Source organism: Bos taurus, chromosome 6 (assembly GCF_002263795.3).
Source record: "Bos taurus isolate L1 Dominette 01449 registration number 42190680 breed Hereford chromosome 6, ARS-UCD2.0, whole genome shotgun sequence".
Taxonomy (NCBI): domain Eukaryota; kingdom Metazoa; phylum Chordata; class Mammalia; order Artiodactyla; family Bovidae; genus Bos; species Bos taurus.
In genome coordinates, this window is record NC_037333.1 from 84,102,887 (window position 1) to 84,117,377 (window position 14,491).

Below are 14,491 nucleotides of genomic sequence, written 5' to 3' on the forward strand. Positions count from 1 at the left end.
ACTATAATAGTTTTGGGAAGGATATAGCTGATTATTAAAAAATATATACATATATGGCCAGCTGTTGCCCTTTATTTCTCGAATCTACCCTTTTGTGTGGTGAGGGGAGCAATTTGTTAAATGGACTGCAGAGTCAAGTTCCATTAGATTTGTGATCTCTAATTTTGCTCCTTAAAAGAAGAAAGAGTCAATGAACTGGAAAAATCAGTGAACTGTTCTAGGGAAAGGGACAACCTTGAGAGTTGGACTGGGTGGGAATATGTTTAAGATAACTGCTCCTGGTTTAAGCAGGAGATGGTGACTGGGTTTAGTAGTTGAATTTTCCTTCCTTAAAGGAGTCCTAAAAATCCTCTCCCCTGCTTTTGAGCAATCCAGAAGGAATGCAATCATGGGATTGATTAGGTTTTAGTAGTTTAATTTTCCTTCCTTAACGAGCCCTAAAAATCCTCTCCCCTCCTTTTGAGAAATCCAGAAGGAATGTGATCATAAGATTGCATGATGTTAGTAAATAAAACAAACTGCTTTTAATTAGAAGTATAGTAGTATTAAATAGATGATTTTAATCAGTAAGAATTAACTCAGTCAACGATTGTTTCAAGAGTGTTATCTATGAGCTGTGTGTGTGGGATGGTGGTTGAGGTATGTGAGATGAGCTAGATGAAAAATGAGTAAAGCTCGGTACTTTCAAGAGTTCATTGTCTCAAGATGAACATAGTTGTAAGTCAGTTATGGAGTAGACACAGTTGTACAGGAGGAAAAAGAGTAGGTGCTATATTGAATTTTTTGCTTTAGAAATGGATTTAGAGGTGAAAATGTCTACATGAACTTTGTCACTTACTGGGAAGTAGTAATGCTACCTAAGAGCAATACTTAGGATAAATTGTCCAGCTTTTGAAAGGCCTCACATTTGTGTAGTTTTTAAAAACTTAATTTTCGTAATTCAGCTTATTTCAAAATTTATGATAAAAATGCTTATCTTATAGTTTAAGATTGTCTATAGTTTACTGGCAAAGCTAGCAGATACATACCTACTGGAGTTGCTTATATAATTTTGAAATGGGAAGATTTCTAGAATAGCCTACTTTGCAAATAAGGAAATTGAGGCCTAGGGTGTCTTACTTTCTTGATATTTGTCAAACAGCTGGAAAATAGCTAGAATTAGAATTAATACTTGACTTTATTTTCACATTGAACAAGGAAAAATGAACAGCAGATGTCTTGAATGAAACGTTAAGAAATTATAAAGATAAGCCCTGTAAGAATCTTAGACATGCCCACACACCTTAGGCCTTTCTTTAAAGATTCTGTAAGTGGTGTAAGATCTTGATAAGAAATGAGTTTAAGTTGCAAAAATTTGCTGTAAATAACAAAACAGTTAAACTTTGGTCATAAACCCCTTGTATTATTGGGCTTTGCACATTAGCTATATAATAAGCAGACATTACCTTGTATGAATGCTTATGTAATACCTGTACTTGAAAGCTCAAGCCTGTAATTGGAGAAATTGCCTGCTTAATTCCTGTGGTGATTATCCAAAATGGAGATTTGGAAGATGTTGAAATGTTGGTGGTATTATCGAATGTTATTTGCCGTTTTTCTGTATAAACATCTTTGCATTTTATTTCAGTTCTTATAAAGTTCTTTCTGGAGAACAGTTACACAAGTTTAATATATCTAAAATGTGGATAATTAGGTACCACTTTAAAAAGTAACATGTTTTTTGCGTGTTACCCAACTGGAAGCTCCATGAGGGCCAGGAATATGTCTGTCTTGTTTACCCGATTGCTGGTGTACAGTAATTGTCTCAGTACCTTGAATAAATGATTTAGAAAATTGTAAATCGTTAGTTCAAAGTTGGACTTCATTAAAAACTATTTATGTGATATTTGCTATTGATGTCCAAAGTTAAGAGTTTCTCAGTTTATACATAACACACGTTCATGCAAATACATACAAATATGTGCATTTGGTAACACACACACACACAAACACATGTCCTCACTCTAGTAAGTCTTTAGGGCTAGATAGTGTTCGTTCACTTTAGGGCTTTATAAAGCGTAGAGTATGTTTGATATTCCAATATATTTGTTTTATCCATAATAGAAGTAGGACAGAAAGCTACACATGCTCTCCGTAGACTTCAGTTGTTTGTTTTTTGAGAGGCAGGAAGTTTGGATGGGACGGGAAATCCAAGTCTCTTCTTTTAGAAGAATGACAATTTGAATGACAAAAAAATAACTGAGAGACTGGTCTAATCTAAAACAAAACAGAATGGGAGGCTCCAGGAAATGTTGCTCCATCGCCAAACCCCACTATATTAACTGAATTAAAATAACAACTGTAATGTATTGGTGCCCTATGTTAGACACAAAATGCACAATATATTTAACTGCTCAGTTTTTTTTTTTTGTCTGTTTTTCCTCCCTTTAAATACTTAAGGTCTTAGTCTGAACCTGGATCCTGAAATAAACAGTACTCTGTATCTCCTGATCCAGAAGCTTCCAGAGTCCAAAAAACAAACAAAAAGCGAACCATTTCTCAGATAAATATTATTTTCAACACTGGTATCCCTGGAGTTAAGGATTGTGGCCTTTCAGGCCAGGAGTTTCAAGGTTGAGGTGTAATTCTGGCACAGTGGAAAGAGTACTAAATTTGGATTCAGAACTGTGAGATTTTATTCACAGTACTTGAATTTATTGGGCTTCTTTTTGGAATACTTGTTTCATACATAACCTTCTAAAGGTTAGAAACTACTTTGAAAGCCAGTTAGATTTTAAAGTTCCTGTGTTTATCTTATCCAAACAAATACTCCCATCTACAGAAGACAAGCTTTGTTGACTAACACAGTTTTGAACAGGTTCTCTAAAAACAGTGATTTTTTTCTTTCTTTGTTTTGTTTCCTGTATTGTGGATCTGTATATTTATCCCAAAACTCAGTTTGTTAATAGTTTGTGATGGTAACATAAGATTATGCTTGTTTAACCAGTGATGATAATGAAGTCCATGTATGAGCATCATATATTGCGAATGCAAAACGTTCACAGATGATTGTATTTCCATAAAGGAATCAAGCTAGCAGCAGCCTGCTTTGTTTTGTTTTAAATCAAGGAGTATTTGAAAGTCAGACAATTCAAGTAAAAATCTGAATTTAGAAATCCTCTTGAAAATTTATAAGATCTGACAGGGTACTTGGCATTTCTCTTAAGACAGTGAATCCACTGGAGTTGAGTAGGCTTGTCCCCTGTAGCATTCCTACTCTTTCACAAGGTATCCTGTGTACTAAAAGTATATATGTTTGGTGTTCCTGTTACCTCAGTGTCTTGAATTGAACCATAAATTTTTTGGTAGTTACTTAATATCAGTGTTGTTTAAGAGTTATGGGCATATGCATTCTAGGGTCAGGCAGATAAAATGCTTTAAAAATAGATGTGTGTGTGTGGCAAATAGATGGAGAAACAGTGGAAACAGAGGCTGACTTTATTTTCTTGGGCTGTGAAATCACTGCAGATGGTGATTGCCGCCATGAAATTAAAAGATGCTTGCTCTTTGGAAGAAAGCTATGACCAGCTTACACAGCATATTAAAAAGCAGAGACATTACTGACAAGGGTCAGTACGGACAAAGCTATGACTTTTTCAGTAGTCGTGTATGGATGTGAGAGTTGGACTATAAAGAAAGCTGAGCGGTGACGAATTGATGCTTTTGAACTGTGGTGTTGGAGAAGACTCGTAAGAGTCCTTTGGACTGCAAGGAGATCCAACCAGTCCATCCTAAAGGAAATCAGTCCTGCATGTTCATTGGAAGGACTGATGCTGAAGCTGAAACTCCAATATTTTGGCCACCTGATGCAAGGAACTGACTCATTTGAAAAGACCCTGATGCTAGGAAAGATTGAAGGCAGGAGGAGAAGGGGACAACAGAGAATGAGATGGTTGGGTGGCATCACCAACTCAACGGACAGGAGTTTGAGTAAACTCCGGGAGTTGGTAATGGACAGGGAGGCCTGGCGTGCTGCAGTCCATGGGGGTTGCAGAGAGTCGGACACGACTGAGCGACTGAACTGAACTGTGTGTGTCTTAGTCGCTCAGTTGTGTCTGACTCTTTGCGACCCCATGGACTGTAGCCCACCAGGCTCCTCTGTCCACGGGGATTGTCCAGGCAAGAATACTGGAGTGGATTGCCATGCCTTCCTCCAGGGGATCTTCTCAACTCGGGTCGAACCCAGGTCTTCCATATTGCTGGCAGATTCTTTACCATCTGAGCCACCAGTGAACCCCTATTTAATACAATAGGTAATGGCAAGTACGGAGAAGGCAATGGCACCCCACTCCAGCACTCTTGCCTGGAAAATCCCATGGATGGAGGAGCCTGGTAGGCTGCAGTCCATGGGGTCGCTAAGAGTTGGACACGACTGAGCGACTTCACCTTCACTTTTCACTTTCATGCATTGGAGAAGGAAATGGCAACCCCCTCCAGTACTCTTGCCTGGAGAATCCCAGGGACGGGGGAGCCTGGTTGGCTGCCATCTATGGGGTCACCCAGAGTCAGACACGACTGAAGCGATCTAGCAGCAGGAATGGCAAGTATTGAGGTAATAGAGAATAGAGGGATAAGTATGGTCCATGTTCAGGAAATACTGGTAAATACCCTGATGTAAAAAACATAAAGCTAGATTGTCTCATGCACAACTTTGACATAAATTACTTTGTGTGTGTCTTTACCAAAGACTGTCAGGACTGCTCCAACTGGTAGTTTTCAGGTAAAAACCTGGGACCCTAGGGAAATGGCCACCCACTCCAGTGTTCTTGCCTGGAGCATCCCAGGGATGAGGGCGCCTGGTGGGCTGCCGTCTATGGGGTCGCACAGAGTCAGACACGACTGAAGCGACTTAGCAGCAGCAGCAGCAGCAGCAGTGATCAAATAGTCTTTTTTTAAAATGTAGAATATATGTTCTTACTTTAAACCCTTGGAGCTTTCAAAGACAAAGCATCCAAGAGCTAAATTCTACAGGCTCTTAGTGTATAACTTTGAATGGATTTGAACTTTAACTATAAATGGGAATACTGTTTGTGTTTCATTTGAGTTATTTTGTTGCATCGACACATTGTGAAAAATTCATTTTTTGTTGTGACTTTAAACGGGTTTTTTTTTTTTTTTTAAAGACTCTATATAGATTTCTCAAAAAATAAATAAAGCACTTTAAATACTGCATTTGAGGGGCTTCCTTTGTGGTCCGGTGGTTAAGAATCCACCTTGCAGTGCAAGGGACTCAGGTTCAATCCTTGGTTGGGGAAGATCCCACATGCCACAGAGCAGCTAAGCCCATGAGCCGTAACTGTTGAGCCTGTGCTCTAGAGCCCAGGAGTCTCAACTGCTGAGCCCATGTGTTGCAGCTGCTGAAGCCCTCACGCTCTAGGGCTTCTGGTCCGCAACAAGAGACGCTGCCGCAATGAGAAGCCCATGCGCCACCACTCCTGAGCCCAAATTCTAGAGCCTGTGCAATGAGAAGCCACCACAATGAGAAACTCAAGCACCACAAAAGAGTAGCTCTTGTGCACTGAAGACTCACCACAGCCAAAAAATAAAAATAAATAGATCTTTAAATAAATAAATTCATCTAAAAATCCTGTTAGGAAATGCTGCATTTGAGTTATATTTTATATAGAATTCTTAACCAGGCATCTGCTAACCTTTGTTCATTTTATTGCTAATATTCTTATGGTGCTGCTGTCAAACTACTGTGATGAAATTGAACATGTGCATATCACTGTGCAGAATAATGTTAAATTTCAGGATAAAATGAGTGATTTAAAGCATAAAAGAAGTCACACTGGAGAACCAGTGGATGCTACTTTCTCTCTTCTTCCCCAAAAGGATGTACCAGGGGTAGGTTAATCTTTCATAGTGGTAACTTCTGAGATTACTAAAATAATCCTTTATAGCTAATTCATTTTAAATTAAAAACATGAATTAAAACACAAAGTGTACATTTTCTAGCCAGTGAATGGTCATAGGAAGCAGTTAGCTTTATAACCCAATACTCGTATTATTTTAAGAATACATCTTAACATTTATAATTAAATAAGCAAAACTAAGCAAGTGGTGATAGTTTGGATAACACCTTCCAAGTATTTGGAACATTTCTTCCACAGTAGTTGGAGTCCCTGGCTCCTCTCTTTGAACCTGAGTAGATGGCCCTTTTTCTTTTGGGCTGTATTAATGTATCTTTAGAGCTCTAAACCACCATGAAAGAGGTTGACCTATGCTGAAGCTGTCATGGTAGAGGGTGCCATTGAAAAGCATGGCCTAGGAGCCCCAGCTGTTTTGAATCTACCCAGCCAGTGTGAATAAACAAGCCTTCAGATGGTTTTAGCCAGCCTTTAACTGCAGCCACATGCGAGACTTTAGTTGAGCCTCAGAACCATAAGCAGTAATAATAAATGACTGTATTGTTTTAAGTCACCAAGTTTTGGGATAGCATGTTAAATTTACTGCAGTAGTCAGAATATTTATGTATTTGTGTTATTGAGAAAAGAGGATTTTGTTTTATATTCAGGACTGTATTTTGTATATCATGTACCCTAGTCATTATTAATACAAGGTTCAGGAGGGTCAAATACCTGCGCCCCCCCGCCGCTCCCACCCCAAACAGTGATCTTTTTATTCTAATTGCCTCTTATCAGAGGTGAAGAAACTGGAGCTCAAATTGGGACTTCCCCAAAGATACCTAGCTCTTAAATGATGACCTGGATTTTCTTCATTCCAAACACAAATCTCGTCTGTATCATATTTCAGCAAATAAAAGATTTCAGTGGTGGAGAAAAGTAACAAATACAATCTTTTATATCAGGGAGTCAGAAAATATTTTAGGCTCTGTAGGCCTCATAAGATCTTTGTCATATATTCTTTTCTTTTTTAAAAACACAACCTTAAAAATGTTGAAACCATTCTTGTCAGTCAAAAATAGGCTGTGGGCTGAATTTTGTCTTGCAGGTCTTAGTTTGCCAGTTTTGTGATTAAAACCAGTTACATTTTTGTTGTCATAGAGTATAAAATGGGTAAAAATTTGTAGACATCAAATGAGGATATTGTGGTTGAACTTAAAGTAAATTTAAGATGCTGCAATGTTTAGGATGCAAGGCTTTCTGATGCACTAATTTGAAATTAATTACTAGTGCACCCAACCTTTCAGTGATGTTTTGGGTTTTTGTTTTCTTACACTTTGTTTAAAGGTACTTCTATTGTTTACATGTAATTTAACCATATATTTAGAAAGCCTGGACTCTAGACAAGTGAATTTGCGTAACTTGAACTTCTCAGCTTCTATTTCTTTATCTGCAAAGCAGTCTAAAATATAGTTTATGTGTGTCATGTATGATATGTATGAAAGTGATAAAATGTTAGAAAAGCAAGTATTGATTAGTATTTTAAAAATTTGTAGATACTTTCTAAAACTGCAACTAATCTTTGGATTTGTCTAATAAAATTATTTATTGAAGTTTTTAAAGAGAGTAGTACCCTTTTTGTAGGTAAACCATGATTTAGGCATGTCTGAAATTTAAGTTGATATAATCAGCTTCACAGTATTTCTTTCTGTGTTAGATTTAGCATGTATAAAAGTATATAATTTCATGTGACTGTCCAAGCTTTTGGGTGGATATTTCTAATCAAGAACTAGCAATTTGCAAAGATTTAGGTAGCACTGTATTGATTGTCTTATTTGCTGTCATGTCATAGTTTTTTTTTGTTTGTTTGTTTTGTTTTGGTTCTACAGATGTCTTATCTTTCAGGATTTGTTGGACCCACTTTTTTACTGACTAGAGAACTTTGACCCAAAGATGGCTTAATATCTGAAAAACATGGATGTCTAAAAATCAAATTATATGTTTTTATTCTTTATTTATGATATAGTATCCAAAAATTGTGTTTGCACTGTTCAGGTTTCAAGGGGATTTTCTTCAGTGAAAACATGAACCCAAAGGATGAGAGAAACCATTTTGGTTTACATATCTTGATTTTCAGTAACATTAAAAAAAAAAAAAGGAAGCAGTCCATATAGTATATATTCATTTTAGAAAAATAGTAAAGTACAGGTAAGCATTTTTATGGCTCAAGGAAATCAGTTACTATTCTATTTCAGGCATATGTAATTTTCAGTGTTCTAAGTAGCAACTGTGGCTCCAGGTACAGAAGATTTGTTTTCTGTATCCTGTGTCACCTTGCTTTTCCTCTTATTTACCTACATTATCTGCTTTAGTTCTCTTCAGTACCTGATTTCTGTCCCTTTTTGGGGAAATTTGAGTTATATCTAACCTGTTCAAAGACCTCAGGTTAATAAACCTTGTTATACTTTGAGTGGGCTTTGCTTTTTGGCTAGAGCCATGGGTACAGTTGTCCTGTGTCATCAGTTTTTATGATTTTATATCTCTTGTTATGGCACCTTAAATTTGGAAAGATATTTTTGATGCTTGTATACTTAGTGTTTAAAACATTGACCATTAGCTTTAGTGCCTTATTTGGGGGGAAAAATCAGTTTAAAGTAGTAAATACATAATTGCATATATTTCTAAGAATTTTTTTGTCCTATTAGACAGGATGGGGGCGGTATGAAGGAGGGTGGGATGATGAAACTGAGTTGTAAGTTTTCATGATCATTGAAAGTATCAGTTACAGTCAATGGTTTCTTTGTTTGGACAAGTTACACTTTTTATAGTCCAAACCAGCATCACTAATTTTCTTCTTTTAACCTGCTTCGATGTTATTTCAGACAACAGGATAGCTGTAGGGATAGTATGAAGATTTTGCTTTTCAACCACATTTCACATGTTAACATTTTTTACCATATTTGTCTTTCTAATTCATTCACACTCCATCTTTTGTCTGTTGCAGACGAGTCCTAAATACTTATGTATGTATTTTCTAAAAAGTAGAATTCTCTTTTACTTAACGGTAGTACTATCAAATCTGCAGACCTTATTTAGATTTCACTAGTTTTTCCAGTTAAGTCTCAGATCATGTGCTGTATCGCGTATCTTTTAGTCTCCTTTAATCTGAAGTGTTTCCTTAGTGTTTGTATTTCATGATATTGATGTTTTGGGATGCCTCTAAATTTGGGTTGGTTTTGTATTTGTTTCCTTATGTATAGGTTTAGGTTTTGCATTTTGCATAGGAATATTGGAGAAGTGTTCCATGAGTAGTGCGTCATACCAGGGTCCATGATACTGATTTGATCCACTGTGGGTGGTGATAACTTTGATTACTTGTTTAAGCTGGAGTCTGCCAGAGTTTCTGAATTGTAAAATAGTAATCAGTAAGTATTTTTCCCGAAATTCACAATCTTTGATAAATATGTGGGCTGTCGCTTCAGTTGTACCTGATGCTGTGTGACCCCATGGACTGTTGTTGCCTGCCAGGCTCCTCTTCTCCATGGGATTCTGCAGGCAAGAATGCTTGAGTGGGTTGCCGTGCCCTTCCCCCAGCGATCTTCCAGACCCAGGGATCAAACACACATCTCTTCACATCTCCTGCATTGGCAGGAGGGTTCTTTAGCACCACCTGGGAATCCCTTTGATAGATATGTTTATTTAAAAGTTATGCACCTGTATTTTTTTTTTTTTGTGCACATTTTAAAGCAGTTGACAAAAAATTAGAGATGAAAGGATGATGCACAAATAAGTTCTGACTTTTTCTTTTTGTACCCCAGTATATATCCTTTCATAGCCTAGGCTTTGTAGACCAGGGCTCTGTATCATATCCTCTGCTTTGTATGGTTTTATAGGAATTATTCTTTTGTCTTGATCCTGAAATAAAAACTCCTTAAAGGTTATGTTCTCATACTTAAATAACTTCACAGTAAGTACTCAGAAATAAATGCTTAATGGTAATGATTTTTCCCCATTACTTTTTAATTTCCTTGCTTTCAGATGGAGAACTTAATGTTCTAGATGATATTTTGACTGAAGTACCAGAACAAGATGATGAACTCTATAATCCAGAGAGTGAACAAGATAAAAATGAGAAAAAGGGTAAGATTTCTGTTTATTTTGTTAAAATAACAGTGTACATAGAGATAAATATCTTAAGTCTTTGCTTTTGTGCTTGTTCCTTGAGGCTCTTAACACCAAAAGCACAATCATAACAAGCAGTGGTACCCAATTCCACATGAAAGAGAGTAATATATGTTTTTTCAAACGTGTGAAATGTCTCAGATAAGTGAATTTATTCCAGTATTTGAAAGCTGTGTTTTCTTTATAATTAACTTTGGAGTACAAATATTTCAGAAGACATTTTAAAGAAATGAGGCTTTTTTTCTCTCTGGTGTATTTACTTGTTGAACTTTGGTGAAATAAGTCTTAATACCCAAACCTTTTTTTTTTTTGGTATTTTTAAGGTTCAAAAAGAAAAAGTGACCGAATGGAATCTGCTGATACAAAGCGACAAAAGCCTTCTGTTCATTCAAGACAGTTGATTTCTAAGCCACTGAGCTCATCAGTTAACAACAACAAAAGAATGGTTAGTACAAAAGGAAAATCAGTCACAGAGTATAAAAATGAGGAATATCAAAGATCTGAAAGAAACAAGCGGTTAGAAGCTGATCGGAAGATTCGTTTGTCAAGCAGTGCCTCCAGAGAACCTTATAAGAGTCAGCCTGACAAAACTTGTCTGCGGAAAAGGGATCCTGAAAGGAGGGTCAAATCCCCTACACCAGATGATTCTGAGGTAGTCAATATTATTGCAGATATAATACAGAGAGCAATTCTTTCATTTCTGTGTGAGGCTAGAACTATTTATTCACTCTGACCTTGTTGTATGACTGCTGATTCCCTTTTTCTTTAAACATCAGAGAATTGGGCTTGAAGTGGATAGACGTGCAAGCAGATCCAGCCAGTCTTCTAAGGAGGAAGTGAACTCTGAAGAATATGGCTCTGACCACGAGACTGGCAGCAGTGGTTCTTCTGATGAGCAAGGCAACAACACAGAGAATGAGGAGGAGGGGGTGGAAGATGTGGAGGAAGACGAAGAGGTAGAAGAAGATGCAGAGGAAGATGAAGAGGTGGATGAAGATGGAGAGGAGGAGGAGGAGGAAGAAGAGGAGGAGGAGGAGGAAGAAGAGGAGGAAGAGGAGGAAGAAGAATATGAACAGGATGAGAGAGACCAGAAGGAAGAGGGAAATGATTATGACACTAGAAGTGAGGCTAGCGACTCTGATTCTGAATCTGTTACCTTCACGGATGGGTCTGTCAGATCTGGTTCAGGAACAGATGGATCAGGTACTAATTTTTATATGTTAAAGTTTGTCTTTATTTTTTAGTTGACTTGATTGGTGTTCTTCTTGAATATTTTAAAATTGAATTATGAAATTTGAGGCACTGTGGCGAGGCACTGTGGGATGGTAGTAAGACTGTGCTGTGTTTTTGTTCTTTTTTTTTTTTAAATATGGTGTGTTTTGGAATGTATTATGCACTTGAATAAGATTTACATATCTTAGTAAAGGTGTTTCTCAGCTCCAAATTAATTGTATTGCAAATGCACATTACTTCATTTGTTTCTCTAATAAGGAAATATATCTGAGGTTTTATTGTTATAAATTCTTAGATTTACATACTAGTCGACACTAGCTTAAACACTGCTGTACTTAAAGTATATTCATATGGAACCTATCTGCTAGGTATTACAGTATTTTCATGTTAAATGCCTCTAGATTTCCATCATGTGGCAACAGAAATCAAAATAACTTTGTTTTTCTCTTGGGAGCATGAACTTTTATTTTTATACCTTTGGGTTGACTGACTGAGGCAATGCCTCCAGAGGGCTGGGTTTAAAAGGTATTAGATGGAAAATAAGAGTATAAAATTCTTGTGGAGAGACTGGGAAAGAATATTAGATGCTTTGCCACTTTCTCTGACCCAGGAGACTTAAAGTAGGAATGGTAGATAGTTGTAGTCACTAGGCTGAGGGGACCCTCTTTTGGGGAGAAATTCAGAAGGTAGAGTAAGGAGAGGTCAGGGTCCTTAAAGATCATTGGCCACTATATGATGATTATAGTGCCATGGCTGTCTTAATGTAAAGGTGCAACCAGATCTGCTACATAGGCCAAATGTAACAAACATTGGAACACAAGAAAAGTTCTGTTCTTTTGATATATGTGATAGTTACAATGTCATTATAGAATTTTATCATTTTAGTAGTACATTGTTGGTTAATCATATTCTTGATAGTGTAAATGTTAGAGCAGATGGCCAGGTATTCTCCAGTTGACAGCTGAAGTGCTGCTAGCCTTCTACTCACCAGAGTTCTAGGTTTGGGAGGTAGACAGGTTTTTGAAGGTGGTTAAAGAGTTAAACTGAACAGATGGGTAGTTGGGTTTAATACAAAAAAACTTGTGGAATCTATTACTATTATTCCATCATACTTTGCACAGGCTGATGGGATATGCATTTATAATTTATGATAATGGATGGAGAACAAAAATTGCATTCAAAGTTTGAATGAATGTTCATTTATTGTGGAGAGTGTGAAAATAGAAAAATAGGGGACATTTTATTGTAGGAATCTTCTTTTTGGTGTCCCCATTAGGAATGATATTTCTTTGACTTGAATGTTTATCTTGTTTAAGTTAAATAGGGGAGACTTATTTGGAGAAGGGAATGGCTACCCATTCCAGTATTCTTGCCTAGAAAATCCACGAACAGAAGAGCCTGGCAGGCTACAGTCCATTGGGTTGCAATGAATCAGACACGACTGAGCGAGTAAACACGCATGCCAAGGAGATTGTATAAATAGATCAGACCTGAAATCGTGTATTTTTAATAAGCTCCTAGATGCTGATACTTAGCAAGATACTTATTCATACTTTTTATGTTTTTTGTAGATTAGATATTTTGTATTGAATACTAACCAATGGTTTTTAGAAAACCTGGATATTAAAACTGTTGAGATTTATTGTTAGAGATACCTGGAACTCTTACTTTCCTTATTAAAGGAAGCTTTGTGACTTTTACATGGAACATGTTTTAAAGACTATTTAGTATGCAGGATATTATTATTTTTATCACGGAGCAGTTTCTATTACTGTGAAAGAAAAAGAACCTGAAACTTTAAAAGAGGGGTACCAGTTTTTAAATACAAAGAATGACAGTTTAGTTTCCTTGTCATGAATTTTCTAGCCTCTGGTTTATTTTACCTTATTTTTTCCTCTGAACTTTAGCAACTTCCTTTTATAATAAAAGTGACACAGTTGGTGCTTGTTAAAGGTTATTTTTTAGGTGACTTTTTTTTGATCTGAGAATAATAGTCAGGAGAGGGGATCATAAACTTAAGAACAATGAAAGTTAGTTGTACAAAAAAGATAAAAACTCCTTGGAGATTTTTCATGGTAATACAATATTTAACATTATATAAAAATTGTTGGGCAAGATTTGCTTCTGTTATTTTTCCTGCATCATCTTAGTTGAGAGATTCTTTTAGTACTTATAATCATAAAGTATTATTTTTAAACAGCAGTAGGAGTTGTATTATTCTTTGTGATCAATTTGTATGTGTGGAAGTGGAAGTGTTAGTCACTCAGTTGTGTCCGACTCTTTGCAACCCCATGGACTGTAGCTCCCCAGGCTCCTCTGTCCGTGGAATTCTCCAGGAAAGAATACTGAAGTGGATTACCATTTCTTTCTCCAGAGGATCTTCCCGATCCAGGGTTGAACTTGAGTGTCCTGCATTGCAGCCAGATTCTTGACCATCTGAGCCACCAGGGAAACCTTGTAATGCTTAGATTCCCTAACGGTTCAAATAGGAAAAAGTAAAAGAAACGTGTTAGACATTTTGAAAGAAATAATTTAGAATGATTTTTTAAAAACAAAGTTTATTTTTCTAGTCTCCTTCATGTGCATGTCAATTGAGTCAATGAATTCAGTTCCTTCTGTATGCTAGATGCTATATAAGAATGTGTAGTCAGTGAACAAAACAGGCATGATGAGAGAAGAGATTTGGGATGTGACAAAAACTCCTGTTTCTCATCTGTTTGGTTGAGGTTTTCAGTTATTTTGTACTAAAACTTCAGTTTAATTTCTTTTCAAGTCTTAACAGTTTACCCTGAGGGAGAAGATTTTAAAACTTGAAAGTTAGGTCTTATTCAAAGCCGGCAGGCCTAGGAATACTTTTTTCTATAGCTAGCTATATGAATATCAGTATGTTCCCCAGTTGCTAGCTTTAAATGGGCTCGGTTTTGAAATTGTGTCAGTATGTACTGCCTTGCCTTTCTCTGTTTGCCAGAGTTAGAAACATCAGCATCATTTATAAACTTGTTAACAATCTTATTTGGAGAAGGTATTAGTAGTAAATTACAAGGGGGAGAAATGCTTACTTAGAAGGAACTTATTACCTTGTAGTTTTCCCTCTTTAAACTAGCTTAAACTTAGAATCCCCTTTCAAGAACAGTAGTAAAATATCTTTTCTATTCTCTTAATAAGAATAGAGCTCTTGTCTTGTACTTTCA

The 14,491-nt window shown here is 36.6% G+C and overlaps 1 protein-coding gene across 8 annotated transcripts in view; it reads left to right on the top strand.

Moving 5' to 3' along the window:
- YTHDC1 (YTH N6-methyladenosine RNA binding protein C1) overlaps positions 1-14,491 on the top strand; it is a 38,131-nt gene that overhangs the window by 1,115 nt on the left and 22,525 nt on the right. For 6 of the 8 annotated variants that reach the window (XM_005208044.5, XM_059887639.1, XM_005208046.5 and 3 more), the window contains 3 exon segments: positions 9,924-10,025; positions 10,391-10,719; positions 10,844-11,270. In XM_005208044.5, coding sequence (XP_005208101.1) covers positions 9,924-10,025; positions 10,391-10,719; positions 10,844-11,270 — 858 coding nt within the window. 8 annotated transcript variants of the gene reach the window in all.